The sequence below is a fragment of the Odontesthes bonariensis genome, chromosome 5, assembly GCF_027942865.1.
Source record: "Odontesthes bonariensis isolate fOdoBon6 chromosome 5, fOdoBon6.hap1, whole genome shotgun sequence".
Classification (NCBI taxonomy): Eukaryota; Metazoa; Chordata; class Actinopteri; order Atheriniformes; family Atherinopsidae; genus Odontesthes; species Odontesthes bonariensis.
In genome coordinates, this window is record NC_134510.1 from 12,571,181 (window position 1) to 12,594,875 (window position 23,695).

General features: G+C 43.0%; 1 protein-coding gene across 1 annotated transcript; it reads left to right on the forward strand.

Moving 5' to 3' along the window:
* The first annotated feature begins 2,824 nt into the window (after window positions 1-2,824).
* ube3d (ubiquitin protein ligase E3D) lies at window positions 2,825-22,973 on the forward strand. Its single transcript, XM_075466564.1, has 10 exons — window positions 2,825-3,100; window positions 5,848-6,059; window positions 6,472-6,562; window positions 8,427-8,649; window positions 8,961-9,033; window positions 9,116-9,194; window positions 12,451-12,559; window positions 13,266-13,399; window positions 16,294-16,432; window positions 22,210-22,973. Exons 1-10 carry the CDS (start codon window positions 3,012-3,014, stop codon window positions 22,228-22,230), a joined length of 1,170 nt encoding a protein of 389 aa, XP_075322679.1. The 5' UTR covers window positions 2,825-3,011; the 3' UTR covers window positions 22,231-22,973.
* The last annotated feature ends 722 nt before the right edge of the window (window positions 22,974-23,695 follow it).

Below are 23,695 nucleotides of genomic sequence, written 5' to 3' on the forward strand. Positions count from 1 at the left end.
TTGCTACTACTGGAGCTGGCAGAGAGGCGAAAGAATCGTCACGGTTAGCACGGTTTGCGTCACCATTAGCCGGTTAGCAAACCGGAAATACGCATAGTGTAGAGCGGATGTAGAGTTGACCAATCAGAGGCCTCCTTACTCTCCTCCCTGCGGCGATATCTGCGGCACTGTCTACGGTGAGTTACAATTTTGGGGAGGTGCACCAGAGTGTCTACGTAAGGGGCGGGGGCATGTCTGCGTTAACTGCGACACACACGCAGACGACCTGGTTTCCGACCATAAATCAGCCTTAACTCACCGCAGACAGTGCCGCAGATATCGCCGCAGGGAGGAGAGTAAGGAGGCCTCTGATTGGTCAACTCTACATCCGCTCTACACTATGCGTATTTCCGGTTTGCTAACCGGCTAATGGTGACGCTAACCGTGCTAACCGTGACGATTCTTTCGCCTCTCTGCCAGCTCCAGTAGTAGCAACATTTCTTCTATTTCTACATCGATCAGCTGCATCTCAATCAAAGTGCGCATTCGTCCAGTCGCCATTGTTGTTGAATGACCTCCGTAACCGGAAGAGAAACACGCCACCCACCACACCCACAATCCTAGCTTGTTCGTGATTCTCCCTCTTGCGTTGTGGCGTGGGATAAACATAGCGCAGAACGCGCTTCAAAAGTGGGCATAAATCAAAAATAACTGCGTCATACCTGCGACAAGCTCAGCACTCTGCTTGCGCTCGGCTCTATCTCTCTGCTCGCTCGCGGCTCTGTCACTGCGCTGTCAACTCTAAGTTGTATGTAAATGAGCCACACCACCAGCCAATCACAGACTGGTAGTTTTCACAGACTGGTATTTGTGTGATAAATAATAAAAAAATAAAGAGGAAGAATTGTAATAATCATGTTAGAACTGGTGTAGTTGGGTGCTAGCTAGTTACTGATTACTGTTGTAGGGTGTCAGGGATAGGTCACAAATATTTTAGAGAAAGAAACCTAACATCAACTTTTTTATTTGTTTCTCTTTATATTCTATTATGTATTTTTAATGCTTCTTCCACTCCCTGCTGCAATGCTTTTATTTTATGTAAAGCACTTTGAATTGTTTTGTACATGAAATGTGCTACAAATAAATTTGATTTGATTTGATCAACGTCACGTCTATTGAATTAGAAAATCTAAAACGGTAGAAAAATAAAACTACACCAGCTTAGGAAATTAAATGTTTGAAGTATTGAAGTGGTTGTTTTTACCTAGTAAGTTATGAACTATAGCAGCTGACCCACAGTGGGGTTTTTTAAACTTCTGATCAATTGTGTTATTGGTTTAATCTGTAATGGTTACTGGTTTGACAAAAAAAAAAAAACTATAACATCTAGTTTAATTCCTTTAGGGTGATGGTAGAAGTTCAATTGAGTGCAACCAGAAATCTGGTATCACCCTAGAGGTGATGAAGGTGATGAACAACTAGAGTTGCGAGCGCAGAGATAGAGCCGAGCGCGAGCAGAATGAGCCGTTCGAGCGAGCAGTTTGTCAGAGTTGAGCGCGTGTCCGAGCACCTATGAGCGAGCGTGTGTGAGATTAATACGCACACGCTTAAAATTATTGTTCTTTAAGATAGATCTGTGCCCTCAAATCAGAGTCACTGCGCGCTCAACCTGGTGGCACAAAGATCACGCCATAAGAACCGGCCCAGGTCGGAAACGGAGCAGGTCAAAGCCCCCGTGCCGCTCAGTAGTGGGATCGCACCTGTGATTAGACGCTGCAGTGCAGCCTGAGTCATACAGCGGGACCCAGTCTTTTTACACTCTTTGTTCTCTCCAACAAAATACTGGGACAACACACACGCTCCAACATCACCTCTTTACACGTTACAGCAGTTTCTCTATCTTCTCTTTTCCATTGAAAAGCACAGCTGTTTCTTGGACCTACAGCGCCCCCACCTGGAGAAGACGAGCAACGACCATCAGCCACATCACTCACCGCTGCTTCACAGATACACTCTGCTCCATCACTCATTCAATCAAGCTGCTGCTGTCACATCACACACACTTTGAGGAGACTTTTACTGCTTTGATTAATTGAATACGTCCACAGAGATTCTTTTGGGGTGACAATGAGACACACACAACATAAATATGCAAACATTTTATACTGTCTATCGTGTGACCTTCTCTACAGTTAACTCTGCTTCCATCACTCATTCATCAAGCTGCTGCTGTCACTTTTACTGGTTTGATTAATTGAATGGGTCCACATAGATTCTTTTGGGTTGACAATGAGACACACATGTCTTTTTCCCCCTCTAACTTTGATCTTATGTTGGCTTTGTATGAAATGATTCTGCAGTTTTTTAAGCTATTTTACGATCACTGATCAATTGAAGCTTTTTAAAAAATGTTTTTTTTTTAAGTTGGATAGAGTTTGATCCCATAGATGTTTCAGTATGTGTTGGCTTTTATACAAACACTTTCTCCACTAAGGACTTTAGTCAAAGGACATTTGACATAAGTCCCTGCTACAGATTTGCCTTGCTGGTACTACACAAAAATGTCTTTCAGGGTCCCTCTCTGACCATCTCCTTTTTCAGTTCTCACGTTTCTATTCATCTGACCTGAAGTCTCTATCTAGTTCGAGCCACTGGGAGTTTAAAAATGTAGTTCTATTAAAATTGCAGATCCATTTAAGCAATGAACTGCTGTTTTACTCTAAAACAGTGTAAGAAAGATGAAGGCAAAAGTTACGTTCCACAAGCTTGGTTAAATGGATCTTACTTTGAAACTCCTGACCGGATATTCTGTCTTCACTGTACTGTACTTTGCGCGTGCCATATTGTTACGCTGTTTGCAAACGCAGACTCCTGTATTCTGCTTGACCAGTGTTTACTCTTACGGTGGTCATGCTTTGGACTTTATGATATTCATAGCCGCCCGTCCAGTCAGACACTGCTTACTTTAGTGAATAATTTCTTCTTCTTCTTTAAAAAAAAAAAAAAATAATCTTTTTGAACATCCTGTCTGAATGGCAGATGAGATGCCAGCAAAGACACATGGTGTTGGAGTCTTCTTAGAGCTGAGGAAAAGGCTTCAGAGTGGACTTCTTATTGTCGGGTAAATAAAAAACAGATAATTCCAATAAATAGCTGCCGTATGACCATTTAGCATTGCTAAGGTTTCTTGGCTTGTTTACCGGTGCAAGCTAGGCTAGGTAAGAGCATTAGCTAACTTAGCCCGACTGGCTACAGCGTCGATACGTTATATTCAGAGTAAATGACGGTAGTTTTATTAAAACCCTTTTTTCCCCCACATGACAAAGATAACAAAGTAACTTAAGAACTTGTACTGTCTTTTACATAGTAAATTTGTGTCTTAAAGTTGTATACCTTTATCATATATGTAGCCTTTAGGCTGATTTGATCTTTTAACTTATTTATTTTGTTATATTTTTAAATACATTTTCTCTAATTTGACGAACACATCAATGACGATGATCCTAGCAGGAATTCTTTGAATTCTGAGTTATTTTGTTATTTTTTCATTTGGCAGGTGTTGTTACCAGATTACATACTTTGAAGTAAAATGTTTTGAATGAGGACAGATCCTTTTCGCTCATTGCTACCAGATAAACAACAATACATGTGACGCATGAATGATTATGATATGTTCTGCCTCTCAGTCATCGGTAATGAGACTCCATTTATATGGAGGTCTACCTTTGTCGTCCCTTTGCTTTAAAAGGAGAACAATAATGATGAATGTGTCTCTGTTGAGCTTCACAGTCAGCTAACAGGGACAAAGCTTTGGTTAGAATTGGGTTTTTAATCTCAAAACCAAGTCTTGCCTTTCTATCAGAGCCAAAAAGAGAGTTGTTGGCAACACTTTTATGTAGGTGATGGACAGTAACGATTCACAGTGAGCATTCATGCATCTTCAAAAAGAAATGCACTATGCAGAGGATGCTGTGTTTGTCCACCGAGGAGCACTGAGGTCCGAGATCACATTGGATGGTCAACTTTGTACTGCTGAATCAGCAACTAGTTTATACTCGTTAACAAAGAAACTTTTGACCTGCTCAAGTGTTGAAAGTCACTGTCTTTACTCCTTTCTGTCTGTCCCTAAAGCCTCTAGTTAAATGGGGGGGGGGGGGGCATTTACACGTTGAAATATTGACCGCTTCAATCTGACGGAGCTGGCCTTACAGAAAGAATTCAAGTACATTAAAGATATCACTGAGGCAAACATAAAACTATGGTGGACCGTTGCTGCGCTAGGTGGAGCCATTGGTAGTAAAGTGCCTTGATATTTTCCTTCCAATCATAAGTGCATTGGAAGGAAATGCACTAGTGATTTCTTGTGACCTGAAGTTCTTTTGCCTACCGATGTGGAACACACTTATTGTAAGTCGCTTTGGATAAAAGCGTCTGCAAAATGGCCGTAATGTAACGTATTTGTTTAGCTGTCGTGTTTTTATGATTCTGTTGTGATATTGGCCGATAATCTTTATGTGTATGTATACATACATGCATTGTATGTGAGCTCGACTGATAAGGGAGTATAATTAGGTCTTTGTTTGACTTTCCAGCACTATATTGTACTGACTGTGATGACACTCCTTCAGCCTAAAGCACATTCAATAACGTTGCATCAAGCTCTCGTAAATGATGAGCAGGAAAATAAACGAGCTAATAAACACGGGCTGAAATGGAGACATAATTCTGCTTACCCTGCAGCTCTGCAGGTGTTGTATACATCAAAGTGGATGAGGCCGTGATGGAATAAAACTAATGTCCAGAAAATAAAAGAGAAATGTTTTATCAATGTTTAAATATAATTGGATGAATCCAGCTGTTGGAATGATGTCACTTCATTTACAGACAAAGGTGTTTGCTGTGCTTCTGCACTGCAGGTGTCCAGATTCTGTGGCTCTTTGACATTCAGGAGCCCTGTGAGTGGGATTGAAGGAGTCTTGATTCCGTCTTTCACTGAAGCCGAAAATGTATATGTTGCCTAGCAGCTTGTCAAATTTGAGTCCGGAGCGCTGCTTGCAGTACACCTACAGATTCACTAGATGGTGTCGGTGGGGTTTGAAAAGCAGGAAAAAGTACCTTTGTTCATCACCGTCTTTCCAAAAGCACAGACTTTCTAAACAGAGACAGCCCGGCGGCAACATTTAGCTGAATATATTTCCACTCAGAAGTCCCATTCATAATCAGCGTAGAACTGCATCCTGTCCAAAACTAACTGAAATGTGCCTTAATACATTTTTATAATCATTGTAAAGGTTCAGCCTGCAGGGAGAGTTGGACAGCAGTGTCCAGTTTGTAGTATAGTGATGGTTATGGCTGCAGTAGTGATGTGTGCGTAACAGTTCTTTATTTCAGTATTCGATGTTCAGATGTCTCCATTCAGAATACCTGACAGGGAATGTGAAAAACAAAGAAAAGGATTCTCTTTTGCAGCGAAAGCTGGCAAATTGATTGCTTTGCTGCGCGAGACCGAATAATTACAAATCTATATATGTTTACCACGTGTGGTTGACAAGGGACAAATGCATTGTTGTATTTTATGTGACAGGAAGAGAAATGGCAAAAAAGATCCTCCCTCTTTAGTAAAAAGGTCACAGAATGATTTGTTCATTAATGGATCGCCTCAAAGAGGATTTATCAGAAACCATGAGGTTAATCATAGTGTCATTTACAAATCATTATTTCATGGTGTTTATTTAGGTTTGAGCCCTCACCTAAAGTTTCTTTTTATTATTATCAAATAATTCATTTTCTCTCTTATATTCTGTAAAAAAAACCACACAAATATTTGCGTGCATCACTTATAAGCTTGTGTGTCCGTCTGATCTCTAGGAAAAATGTGGCCAAAGATCCCGCAGACGTGGTCGTGTCGGGCGGAGAGTCCGACCTCAACGTCAGGACACCCAGAGGGGAGCTGAGCCTGACTTTACCAGCAGGAGTCTCCTTCGAGCAAGGATCCTGCATTCCAACACCTGCCGGAGAATCCAGTGAAGAGGAGCTGCATTTCAGACTGCGGATCGCTGTTGGGCGAAGCCCAGATGAAGGTACTGTTCAGGACACTCGGGTCTGAACATCACAGTCTGTTCTGAACTAATTGGACTTAATTGTTAAAGGTTAAGGTGTCAGTTCTGCTCTCAAGATCATTTACAGCCCTCAAGCAGTTCATTATCAACCATGAGGGAACTGACTTTAACTGGCTTGAACTGACAGTAGCCTAAGTTGTTGCCTGAAATCTCCAAACTCATTTAGCATTTTGTGAAATTGTGTGAGTCACTGCCATCGTTACAGAAAGCTCCGGCTGACGACGGTCAGTCGCAGCCCAATTAAAATCCGATTGATTGTTCTCTGCATAGCTTCGCCACCCATTATTTGATCGATTTTGTGCTCAGCTGTCAAAGGTTAGCAACCTTTGGCCACATGCACCTCATTCGTTGTCTTTCCTCTGGCCCTCCACAGGGACCTCTGACAGTGTGATGGAGACCCTCCGAGTGAAAGAGACTTATTGCTTCTACTGCCAGGGCTGCATGACCCGGCTGCTGGAGGACAGGTAGGACGCCGGCAGGACAGTGGAGATGGCTTTTTATTTACACCCTCCTCCGCAGGAAGAGGAGTGACTGCGTATTGATGGTGTGAGCCTGCCACCAGTAGAAGCGTTAAGTCTGGGAACGAAAATATTGACGGATGGCTCCTCTGGGTACTCCACAGCTGTCGGCCTGACTGGGTTAGATTTATAGATGTGTGATGTAAAAGGTCCGTCCTGCCCATTAAAAACAAATAGTTTCTTACCTCGAGGTGGTTCAGCTGGATTCTGGTATTGTTCTTACTGCCTTGTAGCTTTCCGCGGTCAGCAATGTGACATGCTGAAAATTGCGATAGCTGCATTATGGAGACTCCTGCCCTCTGGTTATAGCTCGCAGCAGCAACCCACTAAAAGTTGCCAAAAACTTTAGGAGTCGAGGAGAAACAGGAACTTTTCAGTCAAAGTGTGCTCACCAAGGTAAAACAAAATGAGGTATTCGTGGATGTACTGACTGGAGTCATAATGTTCCCTATTTACGCATGACAGCACGTACAGGGAAAAAATATATGTTTGCAGCAACTAAAAAAAATAAGAAAATTCAACTGATCATGTGATCCCACAGCAAAGTGTCCTTTTCCTTATTCATTGGCCATAAAGACCTCACATAGAGATAATATCTAAACTCTGTCTTTAGATTTAAAAACGACACCGATAAGTTAATATTTTCTACAACCTTGCTTGTTCTCCTTAGTCTCTGCTGTCATTACCTGGGCTCTGCTGGGTTTCCAGCGCTGTTTTTTTTAAAATTTACATTCAGAAGATGTGAGAGAGAAAAGGCGAATGGAAATGATAAAGATTCTTATAAAATCCTTTGAATAATACACAAGAGTATTGTGCATTCATGTGGCCCAATATTTGTGGAAATAACTCACAAATGGAGTTCGTTGACTCGACTTCAAACTCGAATGAACGGCAGAAACTGTCAGACTGAACTGCGGCGTTTTAAAGGCAGGAAGCAGTGACGAGAAAATGCAGTGCATGTCGTAAAGGAGACCTGCCATTCAATACATGAGTCACATTTAATTATTAAAAAAAAAAAAAAAAAGTTCATATTTGACTCTAATGAATAATACAACATGTAACTGACGTGTCAACCAAATAACTTAAGTCAACATTAATGTTTATTCCACCTTCAGTATCAGAAATAAGAAACTGTAGTGAACGCTATAAATACTATAAATGTGCAAATTTACAACAGGATGAAGTGGATCTTATCGTTACCCATAAATGACAGTTTATCTACAGACGTTCCCAAACTTGGGGGAGCTGTTTGTTTATTTATTTGGCCTTTGTTTTTTTTTTTAAACAGCCTTTTTTTTCTTTACTTTACTCTGACAACTTCCCTTTAGTATAAAACAGAAAGTTTATATTTTTTTAACAATTAATTTATTTCTCAGTACTGCAGTTAAGATTTAAAAAAAAAAAGTGTTGCATTGAAGTCAATTTAATGAGGGCTCCTTTTTGTGCTGGTGTGCCTATTTTCTGTTTGTGTTCTCCTGAAGGTTCAGTTTCCGTAACGACCAGCTACTTCCTTTACTGAATTACAACCACCAGCAAACAAACCACCAACCTCCGGCAACACTGCTCAGACCAGTTCACTCACAAGAAAAAAAAAAGTCAATGGAAAAGTGTATCTTTATTTCGGCTTCTGAACAGATTGCCTCAACTTTTATTTGCCTTGCTTGTGGATGGAAACCTGGCTGATACTATTCTGTCTACTGAGCCATAACGCTTCTTATGGCACGAGGAGCCAGTTAATTCACCACCTAAACATCCCTGGACAGTAAATGGAGTGAATTGTGTTCTTTTTTTTGTTTACCCTCTTCTTCAGAGTGTTTAAGCGAGTTCTTCCTCTGCCTAACGGGAACTGGAATGCTATCGTGGACGAATGGTGTTGCCACCCTGATCCATTTGCCAACAAGAAGCTGCTGCCCCGAGCAGAGGATTGTTTATTGGGTGACAGCTTCATCCTGCTGGCCCGTGATGGCAGCTGCGACCAGACTCTGACCCAGGAAGTGAGTCCTGTTGGCGCGGTGGACAGCCAAGATCCTAAGGTAAGTTGTTTCAGGACATTTTAATGAATTGTATCCATTTTTATATAAAACAGAACACTCGCCAGCAGAGATGCGCGACCCTCTGACGGCTGCGTCAGTGAAGTCCAGCTCCAGTTTTAAATGAGGATTGATCTCCCCTCTCTTCCATTAGTCATTCTCCACACAAAGATCAGTCTTTGCTTGACTGCAAATGAGAAATAGAAAGAGCAGGAAAACAATCTGTATATCTCTCTCTCCGTCCCTTGTCTTCTCTCCCACACCCCGGTTATCGCTGCTATTGATTACGGTTTTTTACCTTGTCGTTTGCACAGAAAGCCTGCCGCCGTGTAGCACTTATCTCCTGCGCGAGCTGCTCATCGGTGTTGGGGGAGGCCGTCGCGCCAGGTACGCACCATTCTAACAGAGTTTTATAAATAAGCACAATACCCAACAGCGCATACGAACCTCTCCCTGTTGTGTCTCCCAGAGACGCTGAAACTGTACATCACACAGGTGGTGGTGGAGCCCGCTGTGGGAGATCGGAAGCCAGAAGCTTCACTGAACAGGCAGGTTTTTAAAAAAAATCTTTATCCAAGTTCCTGATGGTGACAATTAGAAAACTGTGGCTGTGAAAACACATTCTTTCATAAGGGGGAAATAAAAGCGGTTGTTCTCCGCAGGTGTTGCAGGAGACAATAAGTCTTTCTTGGTTGATCATTGCAACCGCTGCTGTTTATTCTTTTTCTCCTTTTACAATAATATCAGTTCAGTCAGTTTGGGGTCATTTGTGCATTGTGCACTGATTGGATTTAGATGAAACCTGTTGTGTCTTTCACAAATTATTATGATGTTAGAATGTGGGTCTGAATGAAACATTTAAATAGCCACATCTTCCTCTGCGCTATTCAGAATATTTGGAGTATGCAAGTTCATTATTTGCTTGCTTTTTTTTTTTTTACTGCAGATCTCAAAAACATTTTTTCTTTTCAAGGTACTGGTGATGAAATAAAGGACAAACCAGTATAAAATGTTCTCTTAGGGTCACAGGGCTGCATTATTTGACATGTGGTACCATTTTAGTAGCCTGACTACGTCATACTCACGATTCTAGTCAGAATGTGAGTCTGATACCGCTCAATAGAGATTTGAGTATGGGGCGTATTTTAACCGAACCAGGAGAAAAAATGCCTCTTCGCTCAATTGGATAGACCTACAACCAATCAGAGCAACGTAGTATGTGACGTAGATTAAGCAACACACACTTGTTGTAGGAAGAACGGCAAAAACATCTTTTCTATCGATAAAAGCCTTTATCGCATTCCTCTGTTCGTCTTTCAAAATGAATGCAATGTGGAGATCCTGTAGAACAGACTCGATGGCAGAATCTACACACCCTAGCTCTCCAGCAGCAGCCATGTTCAGCTCTTTAGTGACGTACTCGATAATGTCCCTGTTGATCATCTGTCCATCATCGTATAAAGCCCGCCCTGGCAATCTGATTGGGTCGACCGATTCTTGGTCGGGCATAATGATTTCCCAACTGAGCAGAGCCAGACCGAACTTCCCGACCAAAACTTTTATGGGCGGGGCTAAGTTCGGCTGGCACCCAGGCTACCATTTTAGATATCTGGTGTACAATAAAAGGGCTAAATTAAGCCTTGGTAGTACATTGGCAGTAGGTTATATCCCTGTCAAAGCCAGCTACTGATCTGACCAATGATAAGCCAGCACTGCTCACCATGCAGCCAGTGGTTGCACATGAGAAGGTGACCACACATCTCATTGGATCATCTGCCGTCTGAACCAGGTGTTGGCGTGGAAAGTTTGGCTTTTAGCATTTTTAGGCTGGCGAAGATTGTTCCGTGACTGACAACCGACTGAATGGTCTGCTGTTCTGGTAGCATGGCAAAGCTACCTGGATTAGCTGGCTTGGACGAGGATGTCCCCTGCCTCTGTGAAGTTCTGAGCGTCGGCCTTTTTTACTGAATCCGATTTAAAGCCCAACTTGCCCTGGACCTGCATCAATCAACCAGATTATTAAAACTATCTGCCGAATATTGCTGTGCAGTCCCAACAGCTCTAATCCGTCATGTCACGGGCACAGAACCTCTGGGATGCACCGTGACATTGGCTGCAGATCTTGTGGGTGCTGTAGACTTTCAGTTTGTGTCATTAGGGATCAGACTTGTTCCAGTTTGATTTGATGAGATCTGCTGGCCCAGCAACGAGACGCCTCTTTGTGCACTTAGTCGTGTTCTGCAAGCTTTTTCTGAGCGTTTGTTTAACGACACGATCGGTGATATTTTTCATCTTATCAGTGGTCTTAATGCTGTGGCTGATAGTTGTATCCTTTTCATAATTTGGAAGCTTTTGGTGAACAGGAAATACCTTTTTAAATCTTTCCAAAAGCCATATTCTTTCTGACTTTGAAAGCACCACCAACATGTGGGCATAACCTTAAGCAGGGTTCCAGACTGCGACCAAATGGTTGCATTTTGCGACCAAAATTTGTGTGGGCGCGACTGAATTTCACATCTGCTCGCATGCGCGACCAGTAAATTTGCCCCTTTTTTAAAAATACATTTTTTATTTTTTATTTTACACGTTAAATGGGGAAGGGGCGCTTCATTGAATCCGTAAGCCAATGAGTGTGAGAAGGATACTGTAAGTGGCTAATGTGTGGAGTGGGAGGGTCCTACAGTTAATCGCGCGTGCATTTACAAACGTCTGTGGAAGGTGAAAGAGAAAGATTTCACATCACAACCTGTGTGCGTTTGAAATGAGCAAGCAAACTATTGACTCGTTCTTTGGACCTGCGGCTAGTGTGCCAGTGCCACAGTCTACAGTGTCACAGTTGGATCATGATGATGATAATATTTCAGAGGTTTGTGTGGCGAAAAAGGTCCGAACCCCAAATTTTCGCGAAGAGTGGCTGCGAGAATTCAGCTGGTTGAGGTACATTACATTCCGGTCATTTTGCAGACGCTTTTATCCAAAGCGACTTACAATAAGTGTGTTCCACATCGGTAGGCAAAAGAACTTCAGGTCACAAGAAATCATAAGTGCATTTCCTTCCAAAACCAAACGGCTAAGAGCATAACTAGTGCTAGAGTAAGTGCAGTAAGTTAGGTACCTAGACAAATGGGAAGACAATTTAGAAAACAAAGACAATTTAGGAAACAAATAAGTGCGTAAGGAGCTAGGACGAAACAGGTGATGTCCTAAGAGGGCGGATCAGGGTAGTGTTTCCTGAAGAGATGGGTTTTCAGCCTGCGTACAGGTACTGTAAGCCTTAAGACGTGTCAAATATAAATCCAGCTTTAAGGAGACTAACTCCATGAACTGCAAATGTTGCAGTCACAACCCTAGAACTGCGGGGAACAGGAACTTTGCCGACAGTGCAGGCACTTTGCAGTTTAAACATGACACACTGCTGAAACACAATGTTATAGCCTCAAGCATAGAGTATGCCGAGACATGTTAAAATGAAATGAAAGCTTTTAGAAGACAAGAGGCTGTAAGTCATAGCGCAGATGAGGCAGAAATGAACTGAAATTTAACATGGCCTACTTTGTGGCTAAGGAGGAACTACCATTCACCAAATTCAAAAGCCAGCTCGATCCTCAAAGGAAGAATGGCTTAATTTGGTTAGTATATTGATTTATGGTGTAAAATTCCTGGTTGCGCCCCTAAAATTTTCAGTTGGGGGGGCTACAGCGCTCCTAGTGAAAACAGTTAGTCTGGAGCCCTGTTAAGTAAGCGTGTTGTTTTAGGAAGGAATATGTAGACGAATGAACGTTGTCTTTCTTTTTTCTTTAACAGGTCTCTCTTTCTTGAGAAGACGGTAGCAGCGAGGCTGCTGAAGCTGTCCAACTCACTGACCACCTTCCACTTCTTGGTTCAGACACCTGATGGAAAAGCCTTCTTACTGGTACGGACCACTGAGCATAATAAGAAATAAACGTTATTTTAGTTTAAAGAAAAACAATGAATAGGGGTGATTGACTGCAATTTCTGCAGGTTTGAAGCTTTTAGTGGCTTATTAAAGGCGATGTGCTGCAGAACAACAGCTACACGCCACTGCAATATTAAAGGGCTGCAGTTCTACTATCATTTATTTAATGCAGCAGCCTCTGTAAGTCTCTGTTCTGATCACACTTTGACGTGTAGAAACGCTTCATTTTAGAGTATTACTTGAACTGAAGTTGTAGCTTATTTTACAGTCTGTTCAGTTGCACAACAAAAATGCCACAGAACTGCCGTCTCTGGGTGTTCTCTGCAACTTTAAACAGCAGGACCTTAAAACTCCCCACTGGAACTCAGGATAGCATTCACAGTATAATCAATCTTGTGTGAAATTGGACAAAAATTGAGCAGATTCCACGATAAATGTGATGGACCTCACATGTGTATGAGACCTGAATAAAAGACTGCAGGATGAACTTTTTTTCCTCTCTTCTGATCTTATTGAGCCCCATTATGAGAAAAAGGACTTGAGTTTATTAATACAAACAGACATACTATTCGATATTTGTGTTGTACTTTTACTTCATTTACACACATTTCATTGTAGTTGATACGACTGGCTCATCTCTAAGATTCGGAGGTGTAAAGTGACCTGTCTGCTCCTCCTGCAGATCTGGCTGCTGAACAGCGACTCCATCATGGCTTCAGTCCCGGAGAAGTGCGTCAGCGACGAGAATCCCAGTGCTGCCAGAGCACTGAAACTCCTCTACATCCCCTGCTCCGACGCAGACATCCAGCAGAGAGAGTAAGCGAGGACACTTACCACATCCCCCGCCCCTCCTTCCATCTTTGTTTTCCTCTTCCTAATCGTATCCGTTCATCTCTCCGGCGCGCCCGCTCAGTCAGCACCTGTCTCTGCTCACTCTGAGGAATTAAAGTCGACTTCACAGGTGAACAGGTTTTTGCTCTTGATGGAAGACTTTGCATTAAAGGTTCCTGCTTGGTCATTAAAATGGTCTTTTATTTTGCAAATGAGCTGGCCATCTATAGATCAGTTGCCACACTAATGTGGGGGCGTTGTTTTGACCGCAGCGAGGTTCTGTGTGCCTCACTGTGCTGCATTAGAGACGAGTAGACGGATGCGTTGCAAGTGTCTCTGCGCGCTCAGTAAAGCAGCACCCCACTGGATGAACCTTCAACCCTCATTATTTTCAACCGAATCAGCACTCAGCATCCCCCTTCCTCCTCCTCATCATCCTCCTCCCGCAGCCAGCCGGCGTGAAGGCAGAACACGGAGGTTTTGGTTTGTTGTTTGTTTTTTTTCCCCCCTCATTTTCACAGGGCTACTTGCTGACTGACAGAGAGACGGTAATTAGAGACAAAACTCACACAAAGGGAGGAAAAAGAGCTCATCAGTCAAAGCAGCAAAAGTATAGCTGAATGACTCGATTAACTGCGAGAGTTGACTGAAGTAAGAGGCCGAGAGAGACGCTCCTCTGGTAAAACACCAACATGTGCTTTTCACTCACTGAAGAAGCTCTTTCACGCCGGTGCCGCTGTATTAATCCAAGCCAGAAAGGAAATGAGAGTTTCTGCTGCTCCACGGTTTGCACCCTAACCCTCTCATCAGAGCTCAGGATTAATATTTGAGTGTTTCTAAATGCCAGTGGCGACGTTAGCTGTAGACGTTCTGAGCCGATCTGAAGTACTGGTTCTGGGTCTGACCTCGGCGTGTTGTAACAAAGTTGGACCTTTCCTTTATTAAACTTTGCTGTGTTTTGTCCATCTAAGGCTGCTGATGTTCGAGTGCTGCTCTCCTACAACAGCTTAGCTCTACAACGTCAAAACGTGGAAGTTGCGCTGTTCACCTCTGGTCATCTTTAACGACGTCATGGTTCAGATGGGAATCTTTGTGTTTCTGCAGTCCCAACTGCAACGTGGATTGACTTTCCACTAGTTAAACCTGGATTCATATTGTCTGAAGAACTTCTTAAAGTCCCACTCCTACAGATGTTAAAAATGTTAATATAGTGTATGTCAAAGTTTTTGCCACAACGGAGTCTCTCATGGCCTTAATAATGTGTTGAGGTATGAGTCTCACCTTCGCTCAGTGAGTTTGGATCTACGAATGTACTGACCGGCTGTGCCACATCACAGCCCCCCCAGCTGTCCAATGCAGTTGAACGTGATGGCTTACAGAATCAGACTTTATGCTGTTGTAGCAAAGGGCACAACATGTCAGGTCTGCCAGCTTCACAAGAGAAAAATGTGCCAAGTGACTTCTCTTTCTCGCCTCTACTCTCTTCCCCACCCAGCTTCTCCTGTAGGTTCCTAGCATCTGTTTTCATTGGTTTCTCGCAGCTTACGCAAATGAGCTGTACAGCCATCCCGAGCAAGTAGTTGAGTTTGGTTTCTCGAATGCTGTACGTAGAACGTAATGTGCAGGGATGATCTGCAGATTCAAAGCATTTCATCTGTGAAAAACAAACGGGTCACTGATCTCTGTTGGAGAAACAGCATTTATCGTGCTGTCAGTCTGTGCTTCTTGTTAGCCAGTGAGAGTTTCTGATAGTTCTTAAAGTTCTTATGTATGGTTCATGTTTAAATCCTGGTCAAAATAAGCCCCCACATAAGGGTCCTGGCCCTCGTTGGGACATTTCAGACCAAACTTTTCTTGAATTCCACCTTTTTCTGCGGGTGTTACCAACACTTCCATTCCCGCCCCCCCTCCATAACCTACTATGCATCCTTCATCACTCATCTCTGACAGTTTAAATTGAATGCTATGCCTGGGGAGCTGAATTCCCAGGGTGGCGGCCTTCTTACTGGGGATACAGTCTGTTCCAGTTGACTGCAGCTGGATGTTGCAGTATGCGTTGTTTATACTGCCAATAATTGGCTGGAGAAGCAGTGAGCCGGCGCCTAAGTGGATTATGCACATCACTAATGGCACAGAGTTGATTAGTGTTGGGCGAAAGTTGCAGGTGCCATCGCAGTTTAGTACAATGGGAAACAGCAGGTCTGTTTGATGAGGAAATTGAGTGCAATGAAGAATAGTTGGCTCAACTCCTTATTTTAAGTAGATTTCATTCCCATATCCTGTTATTCGTCCATTTTTTTTCCACTTATCCGAAGTCAGGTCGCAGCGTTCTCATTTGTGAGGCGTTAAATAGAATGTTCCATGACTAACTGCTTTTCCCCGCAAGCGTCGAGCTGCTAACTGGTTTGGGATCAACGTAGAAAGCATTACTGGATTTATTATGCGAACAGCTTAATATGAAGCTAATTGCAGACTTTCTCGGGCCTTTAGGTAAAAGTGCCAAGGCTTTGAGCAGTTGAGGATTCCCGCTCTGAGACGGCACAGACGGCTAAACGTCACCCAAAGAAACTAGATCAACGCCACACACTGACAGAGCATCAATCTTTGTTCTCCCATTCACTCTTCCTCTTCTCCCCTCACTCTCCTCTTCTTTTTGTTGCCGTCTCGCACACGGACCGATTTCTCCTCCTATGATCACTCCAGATTGGAGCGTTCTGCTCATCTCTTTGGCTTCACGGCATCAAAACTACTTCAGTAAAACGGCCAAGAGACTCTCTTCAGCTTGAGAGTGACAGCGGCTACTCTGGGCATCATCTTGGTTGTATAATGCCGCGACTGCCACCATAAATCACACCTGCTCTGTGTGCTTGTGTTTTCAGGATTGTTGCTAGTTGGGAGGTGAATGCCATCGGACACCCCGTGGTGCTGCCTCTGAAGGTGTGTGAGGAGCTGCTGCAAGTGATAGATGACAGCAACTCTGCTCTTCCTGCCTCCATGCGTTGCATGAGGTCCTACGAGGTGAGGCATTTTCTTTGTGCTGTGAAGTAACAGATGATGACAAGGCTATGTCGATACATGGCATATTCATGCACTTTTTTGATCTCTCTGAAGTTTTAATGCTGATACTGTGTACTAAAAGCAGAGGGATGCTCTACGTCCTCTCATTTATCTTTAATTCGGAAGAAAGGCTGCATTGGCCGTGCAGCACATTCTGTTTCAGCTGCGAGCACATCACTTACTTCCCTCACTTTAGACGTACGGCGCTTTGTTTTTCTGTTATTCAGTAGTGCTTGACAGAGTTTTCATCCTGCCTTAATTAATTTCACGATTCAGAGCTTTCAGTTAACAGCCTCGCTTTAGGGATTATGTGGGCCAAATGTAACATTTCACTTTGTCAGCCTTATTCTTGCGTCTGCATACCTGTAATTGTGCAAAGTGTCTAGTTATCCTGGGCTGCGGAGAGGAACCCTTTGACTAGAAAATAGGAGGTGTTCACTTTGCTGACAGCTCTATTCTCCCAGCCATTTTAAACGCAGTAACAGCGTTAATTAGCATTATTATCCTCCACTTCCTGCTCAGAAAGTTTTGGGAAGGAACTCTTACAGTTGAAAGAAGTTGATGACAGAGGAAGATAACATAATAGAAGAAGAAGTGAGATATTTTTCACCCGAATAATTCATTAAGAGAGCAGAACATAATGACCACTGGAAGTAAAGGTGTGGCTGTGGAGGTTTATTGAAGGTAAAGTAAGATTTAAGGGAACGATCTTGACTTCAAGGGTCATTTTCTCTATTTCAGCGGAAGTATCAGTATTGTATAAGCAGTATAAGCATATTTTTTTCCCTAATTGTGGTGGTGGCAACCTCATCAGCACAATCTGATAGAATGAGAGAAGAAAGGCCGACACACATTAAGTTTAGGGAACATAGGTTGATAAATAACCGGACACAACAGGCTTGCACAGTACCTGTGTGGTGGCAGAAACCACACAGCAATAAAAAAAAAATTTTTATTTTTATTTGAATCCATATTTTTAATGACCATAATAAGATTTACAAAACACAGAAATCGTACATAGAATTACAGTAGTGTCCATGAGGAAAAGTGACGAATGGCAAACAGAAGAGACCGGTTTCACCAAAATAAAAAACCCAACTAAATCTTGTTTTTGGAGACGACGATCTCGGGAACATTGAAGGCTGTCCGTACACTTACAGGTGTTCTCACTTGCTCTGGTTGTGGAGAGTGACTTGGCTTGAGAGCAGGTATAGTTAATAGATTGATAAATTGAAAAATCTGTGGGTTTTCCACTATGACATTAGAATGTCTCCTGTAACAGCTTTCACAGCTACAAGCTAGTATTCCATTTGGGGCATGAATTTATTTAAGAGAGGTCCAAAGTTACGTTCATGCGTACTTGGCTCTTCTTTCAATATGGAACCAAACTGCATCAAGTAGACTTCCAGGCATCACACGTCCTAAGACCGCCTTTTCTTTCCTTCTTTTGAATCTCTCTCTCTCTCTCTCTCTCTCTCTCTCTCTCTCTCTCTCTCTCTCTCTCTCTCTCTCTGGGTGTGTGCCTGTGTTTTTTCTTTCTTTTTTCTTTTTGATTCCAGCTCATGTTCAAATTAAATACAATAAACCTGTGCTAGAACCTCCTGATCCCTATAGCCCCTATATAGACCAGTGAGCAGTGCTGACCAACATGTCATTGGGGTCATCAGGTGGGAACCTTCCTTTCATCAGTGTTTTGTTTAGTTGGGCCCACGACACCTCCAGGAGGCTAGACAGTGATCACTGGCGTCCCAGAGTTACTCCCCTAATACCAGCCGTCACTGCACTGTGAGTAGATCAAAGTCTGCTCCATAACCCGGCCTGTTATTACGCTGCCTCTGTGGAATGTGTGGGCTGCACCACCCTCCATCATTGGGCCTGCCAGTGTAATGGGTGTAACGTAGATCCTGCTCACTGTAGTTTCCAGGAACACTCCCCCTCCCCCACTCCCACAGAGCCTGCACGTAGGTTAAACGGACACCGATCCTGTGTTTTATCTTTAATAGCTGAGGAGTTGCATCTCCCCCGGTCTCTCCGTTGTCCACAGCTTCTGAACAGCAGCGGCTGCCGCTTTTCCGCCAAATAGAAATGGAAAAATACTTTATTTATCCCCCAAATGGGGGAAATTCAAATTCTTCAAGTAGCTCAACATTTTTTTAAATATTTACAATGATTGAATTAACAACAATAAAACAACAATAATAATTCTACTACTAACTAAATAATAGTAAATGGCAAAATAAACAAATAAATAAAAATCAATCAATCAATTTAAGAAGAACTCAGCAGTCACTGTTATAAAGGCTTATGGCTGTGGGAACAAAGGACCTTCTGAACCTCTCAGTCCTGCAGCGCAGAGAGATGAGCCTCTCACTGAGATGAGCCTCTCACTGAGATGAGCCTCTCACTGAGATGAGCCTCTCACTGAGATGAGCCTCTCACAGAGATGAGCCTCTCACTGAGATGGGCCTCTCACTGAGATGAGCCTCTCACTGCAGCTACTCCTCTGTCCTGTCAGGATGCTGTGGAGAGGATGTTTATTATTCTCCATCACAGAATCTAACTTCCTCCTCATCCGTTTCTCCACCACAGCACAGAGAGGGTCCAGCCTTCTGCCTACAACAGAACCAGCCTTTTTTCACCAGTTTGTCCAGGCGCCTACAGTTTCTGTCTGTAGTGCAACTCCCCCAGCAGACAGCAGCATAGAACAGTGCACTCTCAATGATAGTGTGATAAAACATACTCATCATATCACTGCAGATATTGAAGGACCTGAGCCGTCTCAGGAAAAAGAGACGGCTCAGGCCCCTTCTGTACACCGCGTCTATGTTGGAAGACATATGATATAAGCAATGCATTGCTTTCTGCAAGATGCACGCATCAGAATTCATTGCGTGCGGACCGGTGCTCCAAAAGAATTTATCATCAGAGCAGTGGGTCTGTGATGCTCTTCTGCGTCAGTGTTTACACCAGATTTGGACCACTTTCTCAGCTCAGTGTAAATGAGTCTGAAATTGCTCAAAAAAGGGAAAAAGGCCGGTGTCAGTGTTGTTTACCCTCTGCATAGTTAGTGGAATTATTGCATGAGTGTGTTTTTATGGCCTAATGTTCATTCCTTTTGCTGCTTGGATTGGCAGATGCTGTTGCAGCCATTTATCTGTCACTTTTTAGCTTATTGTATCAACTGTTTGTGTCTTACCTCGTGCCAGTAGGACTGTTCTGTTGCAGACTGTTAGACTGTCGGAGCAGGAGAAGCACAGATTCTGAGAAGCTTTACTCGGCTCCCTAAAGTAACCCTGGAAGTCTTGCCAGCGAGCCAGCCTGCCCAATACTGGGACCCAGATGCCGTCTCAGCCAACAAAAGTCAGCTGACTATACAAGCAATAGTGTTTTAAAAGTGTTAGAAAGCTATCAAATCAGTTGAAAATGCATGACTCTTGTCCTCACTTCACATGTTTTTATCCGTCAGTACTTTAGCGTTTTCATTATTTTAGTTTATTTGTTTACAGTTTTCTCCATTTCCTATTTTCGTTGTTGCTGCCTCCACCATGGAGGTCACTGTCGTGGAATGATAAACGGCCCATTGTGTGTGGTGAAGGATCGCTTCAGCTCTGGGAAAACGGTCGAACACGGCTCCGTTTTTGATCACATCAGGACTGTTTTAATCAAATTGACTTTAATTAGGTTACGTGATAGTTTATCAGTCAATTGAAATCCTTTTTCCGCTGCCTGACCTCACATGCACGTTCATCCCCTCCACAGTTACGATTTCATCTCTCATTCTAATCCTCCTAGATTCGGCAGCGCAGCCATTAGTCACGTACGCAACAACTATAAAACGGCATTCAAGGCTGTTAATAATTGAGTTGTACATTTCCAGCATCTTAAAGGCGGCAGTTTGGGACCCGTCATTGTGGTGCATTAGTTTTAGATCCAGATCATGTCCTTGGGGTGAGCTGCATACACACCCAAGCATGGTAACAGCCTTATATCATTATATGGGTCAGTGGCTTTGCTCATTTTTCCTTGTCCATCTCTTATTATCTGTTTAACCGGAGGACACTCCCCCTTTTTTTGGGGCCATTTGCTACTGTTCCACACACTGTTTCACTCTGTTTCTTCATATGGGAGGAAATATTCTCCCATGCTTGATGATAAGAGCATGAAACACTGGCTCTGCTCATGAGACCTCCTAATACACCAGCCTCTTGTCATTGTCTCAGTACCTTTAATAGTCCAGCATTGCAGTAGCTACCGGTTCGTAATAACCCTTGAACTGAAGCACCTTTGTGGAAATGGAAAATTAAACTGCCAAATGTAACCTTTCATTACAGCTAGATGTGTTCCTCCCGAGGCTTTGCGGTGATATTTCACATTGGACTGGTTTCCAAAGAGTGCGCTGTCGTCGAGTGTTGTGGGCGGGCCTTCACAGACTGATAAAAATCACATCTGTTCTCACTGAATCAGAAAGACTGAATTAGCTGAACGCGCTGAAAAAAAAGCATTAGAAAGAGTATGTTAGAAATGTGTCAAAGAACAACACGAGGCAGCCGTTTCCCATCGGGAAGGTTTCTTAGAGGGCTTGATCTGCTTATTAATTTAACTGAGCTAAGCTAACCACATATTGCAGCGCGACACATCCAGACCACACGCGCTCTGTACTCTCCTAACTGTATGAAGAACAGTCAGATTCCACCAGGACCAAAGTATCTGAGCTATTTCACCACATCACAAACATTTGAACGATTCTTTTGATGAATAATGTAGTGACTCCTTACCTTCACTCACTGAGCCTCTCTTTGTACCATTTACAGCCCCCTGCCTCAAACCTCTGATCTAACTGTTTTGGTTACATTTTTTGGGTAATGCGACATAAAACCTTTTTTTTTTTTTCCTGCAGTGCTTTTAGCAGAGCATATCTCCGGGAATGGGAGGGACCTTCCCCCGTTCATTGATCGATCAGACTAATCATCATTAGACTAAAGCAGTTTTGTGGTAAACAGAAAAATGTACCTTCAGATAATTGTGACCATTTATTCCTCTTTATGTTAGCTTTAAAGAGAAATAATTCATCTTTCAATGCCCCCCAAAAAACTCTTCATTTGATTTCTAATCTGCTTCCCCTCCCCCGAAGGATCGGTTCCTTCGAATCACAAGCTGTCCAGACTCCCATCGCTCCAATTTCCTTATCACGCCTTACCTTCTCTCTGAAGACTCGGGAGCTGTGTTGGCAGCAGCTCACCTCTGCTTGCCGTTTCTTATCGTTTGTATGAGTTACCGGTGATGCGCTCGAGTGGTAAGCAGACATCGGCATGGGGACGGAGAACACAGGGCCTTGACTGAGGCAAAAGCCCTCATCCATCATTCCAATATAGAGCCCTCAGCGGAGCGAAACCACCGTCTGCAGCAGGCAGACGCCCAGGAGCAGCAGATGGAGGGATAGGACGGGGCTCTGTTTATCTAAACGTGTGTTTTTTTTTAAGGCTGAATAAACTCCTGCCAACTGTTTTATTTATTTATTTTTAATTTTTTTTCTTAAGACAGAAATGTGCTGATATTGTGCTGCTGCCGTGATTAACAGACCACAGAAAACCAGTACATTTGTGCTTTGGAGAACAAAAGAAAAACCCTCCCACAGCTTACTGGGATTTTTAGTAAAAGTTCAACAAAATGTTATTTTTACTCCCCCATGTTGTGAGCTCCTCTGTAGATTTCAATCTTGTTTTTTTTTTTTTTGGCAGGTGGCGTACCTGAGAGTGTGAGTTCTGAGGACGGAGCCGGGCGGTCCTGACTCCGCTCAGCACTCCAAAAAAGATCTTAATAAGAGCCGGGACTGCTGATGGAGGAACCTCTCTGAGCTTGCACATGCACTGTTTCTATGTCAAGACACAGACGCAGTTCGATGTGAGGAAACCGTTGACTGCAGAGGGAAATGTAGAAAGGTTTCATCTCGTTTCGCTGATTCGTGTTGAAACAGGCAGACTTCCAGACTACATCATTTCACATTCCGATGACGCGGAACTTTGAACCCTTTTTTTAATACCAGTGTAAAAGTGTAAAAATTGCTCCAGGTGTTTTTTTTTTGGGTTTTTTTTTAACCACTCGAGAAAAACACGATTAAAAAAAACCAAACATGTTTTCCAAAGATGTATCTTTATTCCCGTTTGTTTGATATGCATGCTGCCGCATGTGCGGGATATCATTTCTAACTTGGCTCTAGATTAAAGCTCAGTGTACAGACACATGAGCCCCAGGGTGAAACGGGGCATCCTCCACTTGTGTGTAATTACAGTCAGATGAGGGAGGTGATTTTTGTCAAACTGCTGCTGTTTGACTGTTGTATCTATGGGAGGGACATAAATGCAACATGGCTTTTTATTTAATATTTAACTGAATCGAACAACAACATTATCGCATGTAGAAACTGGAAAAATCTCACTGTAAACCTCTTTTTGTTACTATAGTCTCTAAGCACCAGTTGCTCTTGGTCTGAAAGCAAAATGCTCGTGCTTGATTTGTGATTTCAGCAGTTTTCAGCAGGTATCAGCTCCAGATTGCAGGCATGCCCGTTAGGCACCTGGACTCTAGGTCAAGGGTGGTTAAAATCTTAAAAACATAACTTTCGATTTTAAATAAATGACACGCTTTATTTTCTGAAGTCACGTGATGCAGGCTGGTCAAATCGTTTTTTTAGCGTGTACAGAATACTTGTTAAGTGACATTGTGGATCGAAGGATGGCGATGGCGATGAACTCAGTCCTCTGCTTCGGTTCAGGCTAAACATCATGGAATGGATGGATAATAATGAAATTAGATTTAAAAACATTCAGAGGCTATAGTCCTCGCTGCAGCTGGCCCTGGTTCGAGTCCCGCATCGGACGGCCCTTTGCTGCGTGTTGTTCCCCCTCTCTCTGCCCCCTGCTTCCTGTCTCTCTCCACTGTCCAGTCAAATAAACGCATAAAAAGACCCAAAAAAAAAATTTATAAAAAAAAAAAAAAAAAACATTCTCGGTTCCGAGTGCATGAATTTTCGGTGGTTCTCCTCATTTTAACTAGTCACCATGACATTTGGTATTTATTGTTTGTAACTATCAGGAACATTGACACAAAATACCTGAGAGGCATTCTTGGTCCCCAGAGGAAAAATTCACCTTATTAATGTAGGTCTTGACATTTAGCACAAAGTGCGTATTGGCTGCGTATTGCATCCTCGCTTAGCTGCTCGCA